This window comes from Eumetopias jubatus, unplaced genomic scaffold, assembly GCF_037043125.1.
Source record: "Eumetopias jubatus isolate StellerSeaLion01/CBP00866 unplaced genomic scaffold, mEumJub1_p1.0 scaffold_1, whole genome shotgun sequence".
NCBI lineage: Eukaryota > Metazoa > Chordata > Mammalia > Carnivora > Otariidae > Eumetopias > Eumetopias jubatus.
This window is the reverse complement of record NW_028274807.1, coordinates 185297833-185317179: the sequence shown is the minus strand read 5'-3', so window position 1 is coordinate 185317179 and position 19347 is coordinate 185297833. Positions and strand designations below refer to the sequence as shown.

At 42.2% G+C, this 19347-nt stretch overlaps 1 protein-coding gene across 6 annotated transcripts in view; it reads right to left on the bottom strand.

Moving 5' to 3' along the window:
• Nucleotides 1-19347, bottom strand: part of MAGI1 (membrane associated guanylate kinase, WW and PDZ domain containing 1) — a 607822-nt gene that overhangs the window by 25994 nt on the left and 562481 nt on the right. For 5 of the 6 annotated variants that reach the window (XM_088027661.1, XM_028110471.2, XM_028110472.2 and 2 more), the window contains 3 exons: nt 16329-16360; nt 5399-5615; nt 1467-1550 (listed from right to left, as the gene is read on the bottom strand). In XM_088027661.1, coding sequence (XP_087883787.1) covers nt 1467-1550; nt 5399-5615; nt 16329-16360 — 333 coding nt within the window. The remainder of the gene's footprint in view (nt 1-1466; nt 1551-5398; nt 5616-16328; nt 16361-19347) is intronic. The other variant, XM_028110469.2, reaches the window with a different exon arrangement.

Here is a 19347-nt window from a genome sequence, read left to right as displayed (position 1 = left end):
AATACAATATTTTTGCCTGAGCTATCTTAATGCCATAGGCTTTACATGGTGCTTTATGCCCAGTGCATTTTTTTAATTATAATTGCGGAGGCTAAGCTGCAAGACTCCACGGAATGTGCAGTTAAACTACATCACAGGACTCCCCTAAACACAATTTGAGAATGATATTTTCTTTCTGTTCGAGTAGCTGGCTACAGGGTATTTGCTCTAATGGTTTCACTGAAACAACAAATTAAATCAGGTTGGGACTCTGTCTTGGGTTCACTCAAGCAGGAGGATTATTTCCAAAATAGACCACGGGTGCTTTCCGGCCAGCTCTAGCTTCCTGGCAGAGTCTGCCTTAAGTCTGCTGAGCCCTTTGCAAACAAGGGAAGGATCTCTGCAGAGACTTCCAGCCTCTACCCATTTTTCTCAGTATCATTTAACACAAGAACACTTGCCCATGCTAGTGACACCAAAGGTAGCAGGTTTCTGCCTTCAGTCGCTCATTTAGGCATCCAATGTCATGGTATGGGTGCTTGTGGCCAAAAGACGTAGGCTTATCTTTCAGTTTAGTCCATAGGAAAATAGCGTTTGTGTCTCTCTGAGAATCAATGGGGAAACGGCAAATTTATTTAAAGAGCTTCCTGTTGAAAAGGAAGATGCCCAAGGACACCAAGGATGTTGAAGATGCCAATGATGAGCTAGTAAAACACAGACACAAACATGATACACCAACACAGACATGTTACAAAGAAAGTCTTTTGGCACCTTGACATTGGCATTTTAACCATTATATTCTTCCACCAAATTCCACGTACCCAAATATATAACGTAGGTGATAAAGCAGCAGGGAACCATGTTACAGAATTATAGGAGTTCTCTCTTTTGTGTTCTCTGCTGCCACTTCTTCCCAGGGGCACTGAAGTTTCTAGACCACTCCCCCAAAATGCTTTATTCTCTTCTTTATTTCAGGCAGATTTTACAAGAATAGAGCAGGGAAGAATTATCTTTCTGATATTAATATCATCTTTTTTTTTTTTTGAGTGAGACTGAATCAAAAAGAACTAAGAAAACTTTGTCCAGTTTTCTTCCTTTTTAAAGCCCTTGCAGAGGGGACAATGTCAGCAGTTACATCCTTTGGTAATGCCAGGGACAACTCAATAAAGCAGTCAAAAGACTTCCTTTGATAATTACAAAGAATGGAATCACCAGGTTTGCAGAGAAACCTCCTGGTGTCTCCATTACTACAGACACAAATTTCCAGACTTAGATACAATGTGCCCATCGCTTTTTATGTCATCCTGTCTTTGGTCTGTGTTTGGTCAACAAGAGCGCCATAATGCTTCTGTTCATGGCAGTTCTCTTTCTTCCCTCCGTTTTCTGAGTTTTTCCCCAGCACACCCCACGCCCCCGCCCAGGACCAATGGCAACATCGAACAGTATGAATAATAATGGAGAAATAAAAGTGTTCAGCAGATCCTTACTCTGACATTCTCCAAAACTCGTGGAATTGATCTCTCTTTCTCTTTCCCCCTTGCTCAATCCCGATGCAGGCGAAGGTGACATAGCTGGAATATTAATTTCACAATTTTGCAAAGCTTAATGTATGTGCTTTCTCTTAGTTCATTTTAATTTAGTTTTGATTGAAAAGGAACGTGCAGTTAAGCTTTCACAATAAAGGTCATGGCTGCTATGGATTTTAAAAGACTATAGTTTGATTCTGGCTTTTTTTTTTCCTTCTTTTTTCATGGTGCTTTTCTTGTCAAAAAGCTGGTATTTAGAGTTGTTCCACTGAGAATTTCATACAACTACCATTACCATCTTAGACTCTTCATATTTAATTATACCCTAAAGTACGCATTGTCGTATGACTTGTTTTAATCATGTCATGAACTTTAGGTTTGTCTAAACCCTGATTTCCTTTTGAAAAAAAATTATGTATACTTCTATTACTGCCACCCTAGAGGATTTATTTAAAGACTCCCAATGGAATTCATTCTTGCACTAATACCTGTTCAGATGAATTCTCAGCAATTCAACCAAAATAGTTTTTTTGTTTTGTTTTGTTTTTAAGGTAGAGAGAGGGAGGGGGTAGGGGCAGAGGGAGAGGAAGAGAGAGAATCTCAAGTAGACTCCACACGCTCAGCGCGGAGCCCGGGTTCAGGGCTTGATCTCACGACTCAGTCTGAAATCAAGAGTCGGATGTTTAACCGAATGAGCCATCCAGGTGCCCCTGTAGTAGTCTTTTATTTAGAGACGTAAATCATCAGATCTGGCCAAGAACTGAACAAAACACAAATAAGAACTGTCATAACAGCTCTTAAAATCTAGACGTACAACCAACGTCCTTAAACTCACTACAATAAAGGATCCCATTGACCAATTCCAAATGTGTAAGCAGGTTTCTTCTGAGTAGGACAGGTTTACAACGTTGGTGCAATAGCTTTGACTTTTTTCCTTTCCAAACTATCTTGTGAACAGGTGCTGTTTCAAAGGCAAGCTTTAGACTTCCTTTTGTAGTACACATTGGTGTACGCTAGCTGGTCTTTCCTGAACATTTACTAATAAGTTTGCATCAGTGTCATTTTCAAAGACATGTGAGTAATTGATATTTTCCTACAGAAAAGACAAAGCAGGCAACATGGCTTTTAAAGGACCTCCGTGCTTGCCTTTGTTTTTAATTAAATATTTAAGCCCTTCAAAGGGATTTATTAACACATCTGCAATTCAGATTGATTCATTTTGACCCTGGTGTTTTGACAGATGGCCCTTCAAGAATATGGTATTTTGCACAGCATTTAGACCACGTGAAGGAATCTGATCAGGGATGGTGTTAATCTTCACACTGCCCTTCACAATAAAATGAAGTATAAGACAAATATATTTTCAAAATAAAAAGAGGATAACATAGGTCCAATTGAAGTGTTATTCCTGACTTCAACTTCCCTGTTTTTTCCTGGAGTATGGTGGTTCAGTATGTCTTGGGGGAGGGGCAGGGAATCACATCTAACAAGGCTACGTGCTCTATTTCACCCTCCTCCCCCCGGAAAAGACAAGATAAAAAACAACCTAAGGGAACGGGAAAAACGGATCTGGGATAAAGCAAAAGACTGATTAAAAGACAAGACTGATGTAGGTTCATTTACAGGTGCTGTGAAAAGAAGAAAATCTGTGACAGAGACCAAATAATTACCATTGGGGGGGAAAGTCTCCTCATTACCCTTATTGAGTGGTGAAGGAGAAATCCATGGGAATCTTAACATCAATTAGGATTCTACGATCACTCAATTATGGAGCCTCCAATCACCAAAAAGAAATGGATTCTCGTTTGGGCTGCTGGATCGTATTCCATAGATGTTATAGAAAGTGAAGACAAAACTGGCCCCATTCCAAATATTTCAGTCTGACAGCCACCTGAATAATTTCAATGCTTAAATAAGCAGCTGGCTGTGGGGTAAGAGTATGTATTTTACTTTTTATTTCTGGTAAAAAAAAAAAAAACTTTTTTGAAAATTTGACGAAATACCAAATTCTTAAGGAATTTTGCTTCCATCAAGGTGAAAATGGCATTTGAGCTGGAGTCTCCTATTAAATGGATGCGTCAGGACGGTCTGTCAATCCTTGATGCCCACCAGCATTTCAGAACATGATTTATTTTATCACAGAAAGATTCACACATGAGAAAGTCCTAAATGTGTACTGTATTGAGAAAAGCAGGAGCTTGGTCAATAAAACAATATCTCAACATCAACTGAAGGTGGACCATTGATTGGAGGAGCCACATGGTTAGAGAGAAATGTGAAATGTGAAATGTGAATGTGAAAGAATGTGAAATGTGAAAAGAATGTGAAAATACTCCTCTTTGGGAGTATTTTATTCAATGAAATCACTACAGTTAGTGAGAAGACACAGGGAGAACAGACCCCAGGTTCATACTTAGCAACTCATGCTTACGAGGAATGTTCCACATGGAACTTCATTTCCTCTGACCTGGCCTTAGGGATACTCTAGGGGTCTTTCTATACTGGGGACTAAATAAATTCTTACTCAAATTATCCGGCTTTTGTTAGCATAGGGAACTCTTAGCCAAAACAGCTTATTTAACTCCCCCACACTGTTATAGTAAGAAGGCAATGATATTTCTCCCCTGAGGAGGAAAAGGATGGGGGGACTCCTGAGTGACTTCCAAAATGTAATCATCATGACTCCAGACTTGCCTTTTGCCCCGTAACTGCTGAATTTCACCCAGTAATGTGGCCAACTTTCCTTCTCAGATGGGGATGCTGGCCAGGCTCCCCTGTTCTGAGTCACGGAGGAATTGCTCCAGCCAGCAAAGGAAAGGCTTCAGAGCCAAGTCTGAGTGGGTGGGCAAGAGGCTGGGGCCATGGGCTTTGCCTGAGAAACAACCACAGCTGTGGCCATAAACAAAATTTGTGCTGGGGCTGGAGGGGGGCGCACAAAGAGGAGGGGCAGAGTGATTCTCTTCTCTCTTCCAATTTTTATCAGAACCTTCACCAGACATTCTTTTCAATCCCCCGCCCCAAAGAGAAAATGAAGTGCACGTCCTTCCACCGGAGTTGCTTCATCCTAACCAATCACACTCATGAGAAAATGTCAGTAATAGCAACCACCAAAATGGGGGTTAGTCTGCATCCCCTAGTTTATTAAAGCACCTTGGAGCTTTCATTGCTAATAGTAGGATACATGATTATTATTTACCATGAGCAGTCTTTAGAGTCATTTCATAATAAAAAGTAAGAAATAAAACAAGAAGGCAATGTTAGGTTTATAAGGGCCAAAAGTTACGATGTATGCCATCACTAGTTCATGTTTATCGAAAAGGTAAAGCCAAAGGAACACACTTAACCACAGTATAAATAATTAAAGCGCAAACCACTCACTGCTTTTTTTTTTCCTTTCTAAGGGGAATGTTTCAAAAGACTGATAATGATAAAAGAAAGAAATTACCAGTAGTCTTAAAAACTTGGAGGCCACTAAGAAAGCATTTAATCTCTTCTCATTACTCCTGCAATCCAAATCAATCATATTTATGTTCTACTGAACATCAGAGCTGTCTCATGAGAATATGCCACAATCTCTACACGGGGAAGAGTGAATGAGACAGCAGCTCTTATCTGCCACTTCTTTTAACTGAAGGGAAAAATAAATCCATTTTTTATCCAGGTCCTTTATTTTGACCACCATCCGCATCTTGCCCCCCCCCCAAACTGAACACATAATGGATCCTCCATGAACATCCAGCAGATTCTGTCACTATTCTGAGAAGCTTTTGCCTCTCACCATGATTTACTTCTACCCCGTTTATACACTGAAAATCTATTTTCAAGAAGCCTTAAGAGAAAACTGCTGCCTTGGGCAGGAATCTCGGGAAGACAGGAGCCAGGGTGCTACTCACGTCGGTTTTCATACATGCTCCTGGACTGGGCCCAGATTTTAAAAGGATCTGGTTTTTTCTGCCCAGAGCTGTCGGTTTGATCTGGAGTTGGGGCCTCTGCAGGTGGGTACTCGGGGAGCACCTGTGTGCTATGGCCTGGGGAGGCCGTGTGTAGGCTCCGGTGGCTGGAGACGCTGTGCTGAGAGCTATTCTGGCTGTCTTTTCTTTCCAGTGGTTGCTGAAAGCAAGCAAGTGAGAGAAGCAAGGAGAGAAGATTGTTATTGGTTCTTTGAGTGGGTGTTTCCATCAGCTTGTTTTTGTTCAGCACGTCTACGCACACATACATAAATATATCAACAACATTTTGGCTTCCATCTTTCTTCAGCTCATGCTGCATGCAGATAAATCCCCAGGTGATTGGCAGACAGATGGAAAGACATAATTACAAACCATATTGCTCTCTGGGCTGTAGCGGAAAACAAATCCAGTTTTCAGCAGAGGTTCCCAGCTAAGACACGGGGCACGTGTATTACAAGATGTATCAATTTAGCACCCTGATTTTTGTCACTCATTTTTCAAAAATGGTTTTAAAAGGTCCTAGGGCAAGGGTAGAAGTGCGGAGACCTTAGGAGATTGCTGTAATTATTTAGGTGAGAGAGGATGATGGCTTGGCCCAGGGTAATGTGGCAGAGATGGAGGACAGCGGTGAAATTCTGGACATAACCTGAAGGTTGAGCCAAGGGAATGGTTAACAGGTTGCATGGACGATGTGAGAGAAAGGAATCAAGGATGGCTTCAAAGTGGGGGTGGGGGTACTGATCCAACTGGAAGACTGAAGTCGCCTTTTACTGACACGGCAGAGATGATGGGATGATTACTTGGGTCTTTGAAGTTGGAAGAGTTCAGTACTGGGCTTATAAATTTGAGCTAGTAGACATCCATCTGGAGATGTCCAAATAGCAACTGGGTATTTGAGTTTGAAGTTCAGGGGAGAGAGACAACTTGTTTCAATCACTTCAACAACCTCTCGTTTTTGACAAAATACGTTGAGACAAAATACCAGGGTGATTTAAATGTGAGGCTATAACATCCAGAAGAAATACAATCAGGGCTAAAAATATTCCTGGGGACTTCTCATTTTGCATCTTTCAATAATAAAATGCCCAATTTTTACCTGAAGGTTTGCCAGAAGTTCTTCTACACAATAAGGAAAAGAGATGAGACCTTTCAAAAAATCATGCCTAGCAGTCTGTGTGCACTGGTACTTATAAGCATATAAGTAATTATCATATGAAGAGCTTCCATAATTCTTGGCTAATCAATTTTGCAGGCATCACATTTCACCTCTTGATCCCCTGACACTGCTGTTGCTTAAAAACCAAGATCACACTTTATATATGGGCTGACCTCAGGAGGTCAGCCTTGTTAGATTTGCAACCTGTCCAAAGTCCAAGCAGTTTTCAAAAGGAAAGAGTTTCATTAAATTTCAATAGAATAAGAAGGTTCCTGTTCCTTAAAACCTGCTCAGCAAAAGACCCTTCCTATTTTATGAAATGCTCTTTCTTTGAATGTTGATTGAATGGAGAGCAAAACCTAGTGGGAGGAAAAATACCTGGAGGATATGAAATAACTTCAGTTCTTATTTTCTTGAATAAAAGATAGCGGTAAGCCCAAGTGTTTAGTTTCTCCCATTCAAAATAAAAACTCTGGAATCCTGCCTCTCACTTAATAGATGCTATGTCCCTATACTTACCTGCTTAAGAGCATCATAGAGGGACAAGAAAGGGTATCTCCATCCTCTCTTACAGAACCTGCATAGCATATGCTTTTTAAGTGGTTTAGAAGATCTTTGATCCAGAACATTTCAGTTCCTTCAATTTCTGTATAGCATCAAAATCTTCCCCTTGGTCTTACAATCAATCCGATCAAAACCATTCCTTGCTCTCTCCCCAGGTATCCTTCACCTTTCACTTCCTATCTCCATGGAAATGTTCAAGGTCCCCCTTCGTTTAAATCTCAGCCTCTTGACTCCCTTCCCTTCCAGTCTTTGCTTTGAAGTAAGTATTTGAAGCCCAAGGAGGACAAAAATTTCATTTACCCCTGACTATTACAGATTACAGATTTGAATATAGATTTTGGCGAGGCTTCAAAGTTGAGGAAAATTGGGCATGTAGTTAATGAACGCAAGATAGACCACCTAAAATTGTATTTGCTGTGCCTGCAGGAGAAATTTGAGGCCCAAAGTCTAAACTAGCAAAGAGGTCTTGGTAGAACTAGGAGAGGCTTAATTCACTCAGACTCCAGGGGACCACATACTCTGGTGAAGGTGTCAGGAAAACACACTGAGGTTTGGGCAGGGACAACCACCACCATCCCCCATGTCACCACTGTTCCCTTTTGAGGATGAAATGCTCAGCTCGGACCTGGATGGGTCAGAACTCCAAAGACTTGGACTAAAACCTGGTTCTGCCAATTTTCAACAGTCCTCCCCAACAGCAAACTAGGCTCTTGGGGTCAGCTCTCTGATTTCTGCCCTCAGAAGCTCACTAGCTGCCTTCTTGCTTCCCCTGGAGACATGCTGAAGACTTTCAGAGTCAGAAAATGTTCATGACAGATACATCCCCCACTCACTTTTGCATGTGGGTGGAAATCTGTGTTTCTCTTCACTGCGGTCTCTACAAGGGTCTCGATTATAAATAAGCACATGCAGCATCAGCCCAGTTTTGGTGAGAACACATTAGCATAGAAAGAAAAAAATGGGATTCAGGGTGCCTTTCTCCCCCCTTATATTTTCCTGTATTGTCTACTTTTTATAATGTATAGATAATGCTCATTATAATCAAAACAAAATTTAAAGCGATTTCTGTTTTGAAATAAACTTTGGTAAGGAGAATTAATGGACACTGCTACTTTCTATTTTTTACATTTTTTTAAGATTTTATTTTTAAGTAATCTCTACCCCCAACATGGAGCTTGAACTCACAACCCTGAGGCCAAGAGTTGCACACTCCACCGACTGAGCCAGCCAGGTGCCCTTCTTTTTTTACATTTTGGTTGTGTTTTGTTTTTGTTCTCCTCTCAGGAAAGGAGGAAAAAGATAGTTTAAATATAAAAACAAATAATTCGGGGCGCCTGGGTGGCTCAGTTGGTTAAGCGACTGCCTTCGGCTCAGGTCGTGATCCCAGGGTCCTGGGATCGAGCCCCACATCAGGCTCCCTGCTCCTCAGGGAGCCTGCTTCTCCTGAAGCCTGCTTCTCCCTCTCCCGCTGCTTGCCACTCCACCTGCTTGAGCTCTCTCTTTGTCTCTCTCTGTATGTCAAATAAATAAATAAAATCTTTAAAAAAAATAAATAAAAGCAAATAATTCAACAGATAAAGGAGCTCTGAGTTCACCCAGAGAACTGCATCCCTCCATTCAAATGCCCACCTTGGTTCCTCAAATGAGTAGCATATGCCAGATTGGGGGACTGGTCCATTGACACTAAATTCATTTCACAGTTAGTTGGTCGCCACCCCTGCAGCTTCAGGCTCCCTTGTGTTGAGACTCCCCTTCACAAAGCCTCCCTGGGACCCAGAGGAAGCCGCACCGCAGGGTTATCTGAGGGAACGTCATACTCTTCTTTCCCAGGGTCACTCTGTCGTCCCTGGAAACCAAATTATAACCTTGGCCATTCACTCCCTCTTCCTAAATTGGAGAAAAATTTCTTTCTGGAAGCCTTGCCCCACTGACAGAATCCAGTAACGGGCTGGACTTTTCCCCCACTGAGAATGCACACGTGCTTTTACCCACATGCCCACAAATGCATGTGCACGGAATCTGCCTGTCACCTCATGGCTTCCCAAGACCCTTCAATGGCTGTCCGCCGTAACACATCTCTGACACGGGGGACCTGGCAATCTCGGGTCTAACTGAAGAGATGGCTTTGCCGTTACCAGAGTGTGCAAATGAAGTCTACCAGAGATGGCTCGGGCCACTTTGCAAATGTGAACACCCTTTCTCACCTCCCAATAAATGACTCACTTCGGTCCAATTTAACAGAAAATGACAGAATGTGGAATGAGTGTGTAAAACTAAAACTGCCTCTGAAACTATTTCTGCATCCCTTTTAAATGCCATCTACACTTTGTTCCTAAATTCGGAAAATAAAAGTAAAGCAGCATCCCAAGAATATGCTCGAGAAATGATGCTACCACTAACGCTGTCACAAAACGACACATTCTAACCCACACTAATGGGCTGATGCACAATAATCCCGATAAGATTTAACCTCACTTGATGTTTCTTCCTAAGTTCAATTATGAAAACTAGTTAATTTGAAGATGAATTCTATATTTAATATCTCATTACTCTACGTTTTTTGAAGCTATGCCCTGTGCGTTTGTGCAAAAGTTCAAAATATGCCTTTTGACTTTCCGTGGGCATGCTAAATAGCTATGATGTTGTGTTTTATCCGATTAGAGCCCAGAACTCTCCAGGAGAAAAGTCATGTTTATGTGTCTCTCAAATTCAAGTCAGCTTGTCCCTTTTACAGCAGCCTGGATGACCTCCCAGGGAGGTCCTGGCCCATGAGGACAAACTCACTTCTCAGCTAGTTATAGAACAGGATCAGAGTTGCATCTCATGGGATTGTCTTCCTCCTCATTTTTCTAAGAAAATGTTTTCAAAGAAAAGTATCTGTGGTTAAAGATACATTTTCAAGTCTGTTATTCTACACATACTAGCACTGTGCAAGCACCTCGCACACAAATGACAGAACACCCACAGGAGGCCCCCTTAAGTAACTACCCACATTGCATTTATTCACCCACCCAATAAATATACACTGATGACTTCCTCTGAGCCAGATTCTCAAGGATACAATGGATAAGAAAGAAAGAGATGGTATCTAAACTCTTAGAATTTATACTTGTGTATTGAGGGGTGTGTGTGTGTGTGATGGATATTAATCAAATAATCTTAACAGTTTGATAACAACATACTGCAATGGCCTTTAGATAGGTGGTAGGGAGAAGCTTCTGGAAGAACAGGCCATTAATGGAAGCAGCATGTGCTCAGTCTTCAAAGCAAAAATGAGTTTGGACTGTCTGAAGAACAGAGAGAAGGAAGCAAGGGAGTAGGGTGGTGTGAGATGAGCTCAAAGACCAGATGCTGCAAGGGCTTTGTGAGCTACTTTCAAGAGTGTGGGACTCATTCTTAGTTCAGGGGAGAAGAAATTCACTAACGGATTTAAAGCAGAGATGTGCCAGGAGCCAAGTGACTTCTAGCAAGTTTGGTCTGATTACTGAGGGGTGACTAGGTTAGTGTGGATAGGAGTAAAAGCAGGGAGCTGGTCAGGAGGCTACTGTGCAGTCCATGCACGGGACCTGAGAGGTTTACACTAGGGAAGAGCATAATAAAGGGTAGGGACAAGTGAAGTCAAAGACATTTTGGTTCAGATTCAATAGGCATTGCTGAATGACTGAGTGAAGTACAGGCAAGAGGAGGAAGTGGGGGAGGACCCCTTGGAAACATGGATTTCCACCTCCCAGCTCTCCAGCTCGAGCAACTAGATGGAAAGATGTGCCATATATTGAGATGGATATTTCCTATGCTAGTTCTTGTCACTATTCTGATCTTTGTGAAGGAAGATTTTTATTTTTAAAGATCAGATCAGTTAACTAGGACGAGAGAAATTGGCTCAATTTTCAAAACTCCATAAAAGTCCTTGGTCATACACTAGCCATAAACTTGTGTCATAAGACCTTTTAAAATAAAACTGTACTGATGTCCCAGCATGAATGATTTAACTATTGACAGGCCAAGGAAATCGGGAAGATGCAGTGGTTTTTATAAATGGAAATGGGGGGAAAAAATCAACTCATCAGTATTTCACAGAATGATTTCAAAATGAAGGTACTTATAAAGTGAGCTGAACATATTTGCTTGGAAGAGCAAATGAATACAGACAGCACTTAGGAGCTTAAATGATGAAAAAAATTCATGTGGCTTAAAAATGACAAATCGATCCATTTTAAAGCAAAATTATTTACAGTTCACTTATCTGCCAAGACTGAAGGCCACTGCAGTGATTTACATGGACAACAGGAAAAACTCCAAGTGCTGATGAGATATTAGGCCAATGTCATTAAAGGTTGTGCAAAAATCAGAGTCTCAATTCTAAGCCAAAGCAGAGGATGGTCCTTGTCTCTTTCTTTTATCATTTATGGGTCTAAGTCAAATAATCTCTTCTAAAAGGGCAGAGGAGAGGAATTAATAGAGAATAAAAGGAAGGTAGCAACTGGATAGGAAAATGAATTTTGGTTCACGTGGGATGTTTTAAAGAAAGCTAATACAAAAGCAAAGTCTGTTTTCTAGACTCCAAGGGGTTGAGGGTTTGGGTCACTGTGAGAAGCTGAGGGGCAAGGAGATTTACGGAAGCAATCCTAATCCTTCTTCCGTCTACTGCTTCCTGCTTCTCCTGGGAGCCTGCAGGAGCTTGGACATGTACGCTTGCCTAGTTGCAGGACAAGTGGCTCTGGGGTGCTAAGACAACCAGGAGAGTTTGAGAAACAGGCAGGATACATAAAATGGGGTGATTCAGGTTGGGGTCACTCTCTGGGCACATCCCCTGAGAGATCCCTCCCTCACATCTCTTAACAACTGGTTGTCAGCAATGCCCTTAGGATCCCTTCCGGGGGAAAGGAATGGAGGGCCGTGGAAGGGAAACCTATCACTGCTCCCTTTGAGCTTGCTGCATTTGCTGCAAACAGCTTGGTGAAGAGAACAGGCTTCCTTGATCTTTCCAATATTTGGTGTCCCCTGTATGAAAACTTTGTGTGAGAAGTTTTTTCGTTAAGTAGGAAAATTTTATCTCTTTTATGAATATGGTATGCTTTCTTTGATCTGACAGTAACAGCTAAGTAGATATGGTTTCCTACATTGCTCAGGCTGCTGGGGAACTCGGAAAAATTCCATAGCTCAATCACAGCATCTCACCCTTGGGTCCTTTCTCTGGCTTTGTGGGACTACTTGACTTATATTGTTGTAATTAAGAGCTGAGTGATTTTCATTATGTTTGTCCTTGGTTCTACATGATCTTTCTGCTTTTTATTTATAATTATCATTTTTTATTTTTTTTAAAAGGTTGAGAATTTATTTTATATTTTTAAAATTTTATTTGTTTATTCATGAAAGACAGAGAGAGAGAGAGAGAGAGAGAGAGAGAAGCAGGCTCCCAAGGAGCAGGGAGTCCGATGTGGGATTCGATCCCAGGACCCTGGGATCATGACCTGAGCCGAAGGCAGATGCTTAACCATCTGAGCCACCCAGGCGCCCTATTTTTATTTTTTTAAGTAGGCACCACACCCAGCATGGAGCCCAATGCAGGGCTTGAACTCACCACCCTGAAATCAAGACCTGAGCTGAGATTAAGAGTTAGACACTTAACTGACTGAGGCACCCAGGGGCCCCTATCTTTCTGCTTTTGAACTTTTGAAAGTTTTGGACTTTATGACCCATGAAGAGGATCCATATAGATCTGCCTGTTTATGTGGCTATTGTTTATCTCTCCCCAGCTGTGTGAGGGCAGAAATGTTTTCTCTTTAGATGTTGTATACTGTCCCTGGATCTGGCATATAGAAGATACTCAAATACATGTCACTGAAAAAGTACATAAAAATTTTGGTGATTTGATTTGTTCCCAATGAGTACAGAACCCATAAACTCAACATTTAAACTAAACCTACTAGATGAAACTGCTTATTAAGAGTAAGCTGGAGAGTCCTTTTTTTGAAAGAAGCAATCAAAACATCATTTGTTTTTAAGTTCCACGAAGAAAGTCACCTGACCAACTTACTTATCATAGTATTTCCAGTGCCTCACACCAAACCTGACACTTACTAGATTCTTGACACTAAATGCTAAATAAATGGATAGATGGATAGATGGACAGATGAAGGAAGGGAGAAAGGGAAGTAATAGTTCGGAAATGAACTGGTGAGAAAACAAAAGTGAATGCTGACTTAAAATTCAGGGTTTTGTGTATATTTAGAGTTTTAAATTCTTTTTTTTTTTTTTTAGTTTATTATTATTATTTAGTAATCTCTACACCCAACATGGGACTCGAACTCACAACCCTGGGATCAGGAGTTGCACACTCTACTGACTGAGCCTGCCAGGCTCCCCTAGAGTTTTAAATTCTTACAAAATCCTCGTGTGTGATTCAGAACGAGAGTCTCAGTTAAATAAGTTTCCAGTCAGGATGATTAAATTGGGCCTCAGAATCAGTTTCCTAGTGAGGTCTAAAACCTGAGAGCAAATATGTCTTATTTTTTTCTCTGCCATTTGGTAGGAAAATTCCTAATGTTATGGCTGTCCAGGTATTAAATTAATAACGTTTTATCAAGACACTGCCATTGTTCCCAATGAGTACAGAACCCATAAACTCAACATTTAAACTAAATCTACTAGATGAAACTGCTTATTAAGAGTAAGCTGTAGAGGCTGCCCAGGAGGGGAACAAGATCAAAAAGTCCCTTTGTTCTAATAAAAACCCAACTACTTAATTATTGAAAACATTAAAAAAAAAAAGTATGAGGGCAAAAGGAAGCTGTCAGTCACATGAGCAAGCCAACAATGTCAGGAGTCTCTAAGAGAAGAGCAGAAACATGGTCCCGGGTTAAGACAGTATATTCACAGAGCTAATGGTAAATCTCAACATATCACAACCCAGGCACAATCGCGTGCATTCATTACACAGCCTGCACAACTAACCCTATCTACCATTATATGACTGACTTTCTGGAACCATGACATCCAGCTTCCCCATGGACTCCCCCTGACCCCACCAGAGAAATCCCATCATCATCTGTCTCTCTGGCAGGACATCATCAAAATTCAAACTGGGGAAGGGAACCAGCTTTCAACCCATTGGTACAGAGCTCCTACAGATCACAGATGTTAGCAATGCCCTACTGACAGCAGCAGATCTTGGCTGATAGTTCCCAAATTCTGTACAGCAGCTGCCCGAGTGTGCCAGCAATGCTGTGAAAGCCATCATCCCCGTCCTGGCACAGCAATCAAGTAAGGACAAGCCCCAGGCTGGGGGCTTGCTCTTTTCTAACTCGGCAACACACCAGTCTCTTAGCTTGTGGTAATTAAGAGCCAGCAGGCTGTGGGCAAAGCAGTTAAGAACACTTTTTTCCTAGGAATGCAGCCGGAGTAATTGGCTTGCTGCTTGCTAATGACACGGCTTCTACAAAAATAAACTGTCATAGGCAATTCTCTTAACTGACTTGGTGAATACAGGCTCTATACCTGTTTGATATCCTTCGAGTTCAGCAGGGAATCCCAAAACACTTTGGGGAAGGAAAGATGCAGATGAAATCCACAAAAATCCTTCTGACAAATAAGTGTAAACAGGATGCAAACCCGAAAAGAACACCTTGCTACTTGAGGTCATGCTCCCTGTGCAAAGCTGCTGTATGGCCCCCGGTATGCTCCTTGTTAAGACTCCATCCCTGTGGGGTGTGTAAAAGAAGTCCGTGCATCACACAGCATGCTTGAGGGTGCCGGAGGAAAAAGGCTGGCTAACTGAAGCTTATGTGACAGATCTTCCAGGTTTGCTTCTCTTTTTCTTAAGGCTGAATAGGCTTCTGACTATGACCCAGGGACGAGGACACACATGTGCCATGTGCGTACGTACACACACACACACACACCACAAGCACGCCTTGGCATCTCCGTGGTTCCGATGTGGACACCTACCGGCACTTTTCAGCTGCAACATTAACACAAACTGACAAGGGAAGCAGCCCTAGAGTCACATGTTTCAGTCGCCACAGCCCTGTGCCATTGGAATCCCATCAATTATTGCAGGTTTTTCTCTTTGGACAACTTAGGAGCGGAGCTTAAGAATGCAGGAGGCTCCCTCTCTCATCTCCTTAATAAACTTCTGCCTCTTGCAGACAGGTGGAAAGAATCCTGCTACAGCCCCGTGAGTTGCAAAGTTTTAAAGGTTCTCCCTTCCCAGATGGCAGAAAGCTGTAAATTTTCCCTCCCCCAACAGTCTAAGCCAGGTGGAAGTACCCCTCTTTATCCTAATGTTAATGAGTGGGGAAGCTTCTTCCCCTGGATCAATTTCACAGGCATCATAGTTCCAGATTTTGAGTTTTTAAGTAGCATTTTAATTTGTTGTCAGTGCCCTGGGAGCAGAAGCTCACACCACCAAGCAAAACACCATAGCCTCTAAGCTATTAGCTAACATGTCAACTAGGTAATGCATCTTCAGGGAAACCAGATTAGAAAGGACAGCAAAACATTGATTTTTTTTTTTTTAAGAATCCTATACCTGCAGCATAATGCTGCTAAAGCTAGCAAAACAACAAAGGACATTTCGACAGCAAGGAAACGTCTTATTCTCAGTGCTGGGGCAGTGAACACTGTTCCATGTGAACACGGATATATATACAGGGCAGAGCAATTCTTCTTTAAACCTGCAGCCTTTTTAATTTTGTAAATAATTCACCATTCAGTGCATAAGAAAGCTCAGGGAGAGAATCTGCCCATGTGAATGGATGGAAACACCAGTTAAGAGCAACCCTACTCAGGAAGCAGGTGGAGCTTCCCTCCACCCCCCCCCCCCAGGAAACAATAGCGTTTGTATCAAGTTAAAACACGAAGAAACTCCATCCATTTGAACAAGAGTTGTAATGTATTTATACAGAGAAGATTCCAAACATACATTCTTTAACCTGGCTTCTGCAGCCTGCCCAAAAATCACTAGACAGTTAAAGATAAACCCAATACCTTCTCTATCAAACAGACCCCCAGAACTTAATAAAATGAGCCCGGGCTACTGTCGCCCCCACCTACTCTAAAACACATTTCGTGAAGTCAAGCAGACGGCGTCCCTTCCCACCACCAGCCCCCCACTCCCCCCAGACAAGAACCAAGTAACTGATAAGTCCTTACCGACTTTGGGCTCTTCTTGGGAACTGGCAACCCTGGAAAAAATGCAACAAGGAGGGAAGAGGGGAAGAAATCATTAGCATATAAATGTTACCTTTTCCTTAAAGAACAATCCCCAGGTGTTTCATGGCAACCTAGCCATCTGCAGAGTTATGTCAGATTTCTCCCCAGCATCGGAGTTACCAGGCTGTTCATATCGAATCAAAGCAGAGGGAGGAGGAGAGCGAGAGGCAGGAGATCTATCTGCATTAGCTATGCTGGCTTGTACTGCAGCAGCCTGGAGGCTGGGAAAAGAAATTCACAGACCTCAGCGGCCTGGGAAATTGAACACTTGGACAGAATCTCAAATGCTCTTCTGGATTAGGAGAGACTTAACTTACAATTAAGTCCAGGATATTTCCTTTCCACACGATCCACTTGTCAATTGAAGCGGACCAATCAGGACAGAGGAAGGGGTGTATATTTAGTTGCAGAGGACTACATGGTTAAAATTAAATTTTTCTTTCTTTTCTTTTTTTTTGGTCGTTTCTTTCCTTTTTTCCCCCCTCTGCTTTTCAGGAGAGGAAATGCTTTCTTTATTTGGATGAGCTGAACACCAAAACAAAGACGGATGCTCTTTTGCCAGCAGAGAACACAAATTCAACTTGGTGTAGGAACCCCTCCAGATCATGGGCACACCTCTCTGTGCATGTAGATCAGCCAAGCACACTCCTATTTAGCTAGGTGGGGTCAGGCCCTTAAGGGGAAAGCAGATTGTTGGGGAGTGAAATTTCATGGAGCTGAGAGAAGAGGAGAAAAAGGTATTCACTGATCCTAGCTGGCTATTCCAGAACCCTGTCCTTCATGGGAGGGTGAGAGCTGGAAGGGGCTGGTGATTGCCTCACACTTCTAGAAGAGTCAGCAGCGATTAGGGGCAGACATATGGGAAATCTGCCAACAGGGGAGTGCGGCAAGAGGGCTAGAAAGGAAAATAAACGCATATAATGGTGTTTCAAAGGTAATCATTTCTGCAAGCTGCCCTCTCATTTTTTATTTATTTTTTATTTTTTGTTGGAGCGAGGGTTAGAATGCAGAATGCAGATTCCATCTGCACTGGGCACAAAAGATATACTTGGGATCTGATGATTTTGCACTGGCAACTTCAACCTTTTTTAGAAAATAATCCCTCTGTAGTGTGATGATTTCAATGCTTTGGGAAGTGACTTGTCAAACCGTGAGTTGTGCTAAGTTCAGCACAAGTAACACGAGGCAACGAAGTGGGTGAGTAGGAGGAAGCCACCAGAGGAGTACTGTTAATGTGCCCACTGCAAGTGAGGCATGACTTGTCATGGATTACTCGTCCCCAAAGGGCCTGGGGACACTCCTCTGGCAAGGCTCATCACATCACCAAAACGAGGTCACCACAGTCTGGCCAAGTGGCTCTCAGACTTCTAAGTACATACGGAAAATTTGGAGAATTGTTATAAATGCAGAATCCCGGGCCCCACCCTGAGGGGGGCCTGGGAATCTGCAGTATGAACAAATCTGGGAGATTCTGACACAGGAGGTCTGAAGACCACATCGAAGGAGACTATAAGTATTACTCTTTCAAGTCGGGCGAACTCAGGCAGGCTTCAATGGGTTGCTTCAGTGCCTCAGTTTATGAAATGGAGACAGTCAGGCTCACTCCACAGGATTTGACAATGAGGACGACACGTTGGAAAGCCTCATACCTGGCACAGAGTAGGCCTCTCAAATGTCAACCATGACACCTTACTTTGAGAATTTACACCATTCAGAAAAGAAGTGGTGATGGTCACCTTCCTCTAACTAGGGAAAGTCATTTGCCCAACAGGCTAATATACAGAATCCATTGTAGGGGAAATATTTTACCTATGGATGAGAATAACTGTGTTGAGCAACTTAGTTGTGTCATTATTCTTTAAAATTATTAGGTGCTTTTATGTGTTCATTAATGTGATTCCCTCGGAATTTTATTAAGTCATATTAGTGCTGGTCACTATATACACTTCAAAATTGTATAATATTACATCTTTGAATTCAGATGTTTTCCTAAATCAGACTGACCCTCTTAGTTAACTGGAAGAAGCAACATTTCACTGTAGTTAGCTTTTACCAGACTTGACTTCACCCAGGATCCCAGTGACCCTCTATAAAAATGTGTCCAGAATCTCCAACTAGGTAGGAGGAGTCACGGAAAATGGCTTTGATCTGTATTCTGCTTATCACGTATAAAACTGACCATCTTAGGGGTGCCTGGATGGCACAGTCAGGTAAGTGTCAGACTCTTGCTTTCAGCTCAGGTCATGATCTCAGGGTTGTGAGATTGAGCCCAGCATCAGGCTCCGCGCTCAGTGTCTGCTTGGGACTCTCTTTTCCTTTCCCTCTGTCCCTCCCCCTTGCTCGCTCTCTCTCTCTCAATGAATAAATCAATCTTTAAAAAAAACCAGACCATCTTACATTCCCTGTCTCTTAAGATTTCATGTATAAAATAAAGGTACTTTTCTTTCTCTATCAGAGAGAAACACTTGCCCATTGAAAGGTGCAGGTATAAGGATGCTCACTGCAGCACTGCTGGTATAAAGGAAACCTGGAAAGGACTGGAGGTTCTAAATAAACTGTGGAACAGCCAACCTATAAGGCAGTCTGCAGAGGTTAAAAGGAATGAGCTATTCTATGTGTAACATGGATGGTCTCCAAAACACAACGTTGAATGCAAGCAGCACACTGCAGAATGGCAGGTACAGGAGGAGACGGGTGTTAAATACACCCAAACACATGCACGGGGTCCACTTTCCATGACCGTCCACACCAAACTCATAACCGGGCAAGGAGGTGCAGGGATCGGAGGGGCTAGTTTAAGCAGACGTGGCCTTAATCTAGAATCCTTTATCAAGAACACCATATTCATATCTTGCTGAGGCAATAAAAGTTATCTATAAATAAACGTTAATTCATTAATGGCCCTTCCATTAATGGTACAAAACCAACCAGTCTACAGCATACTGGGCTAACAGTTACA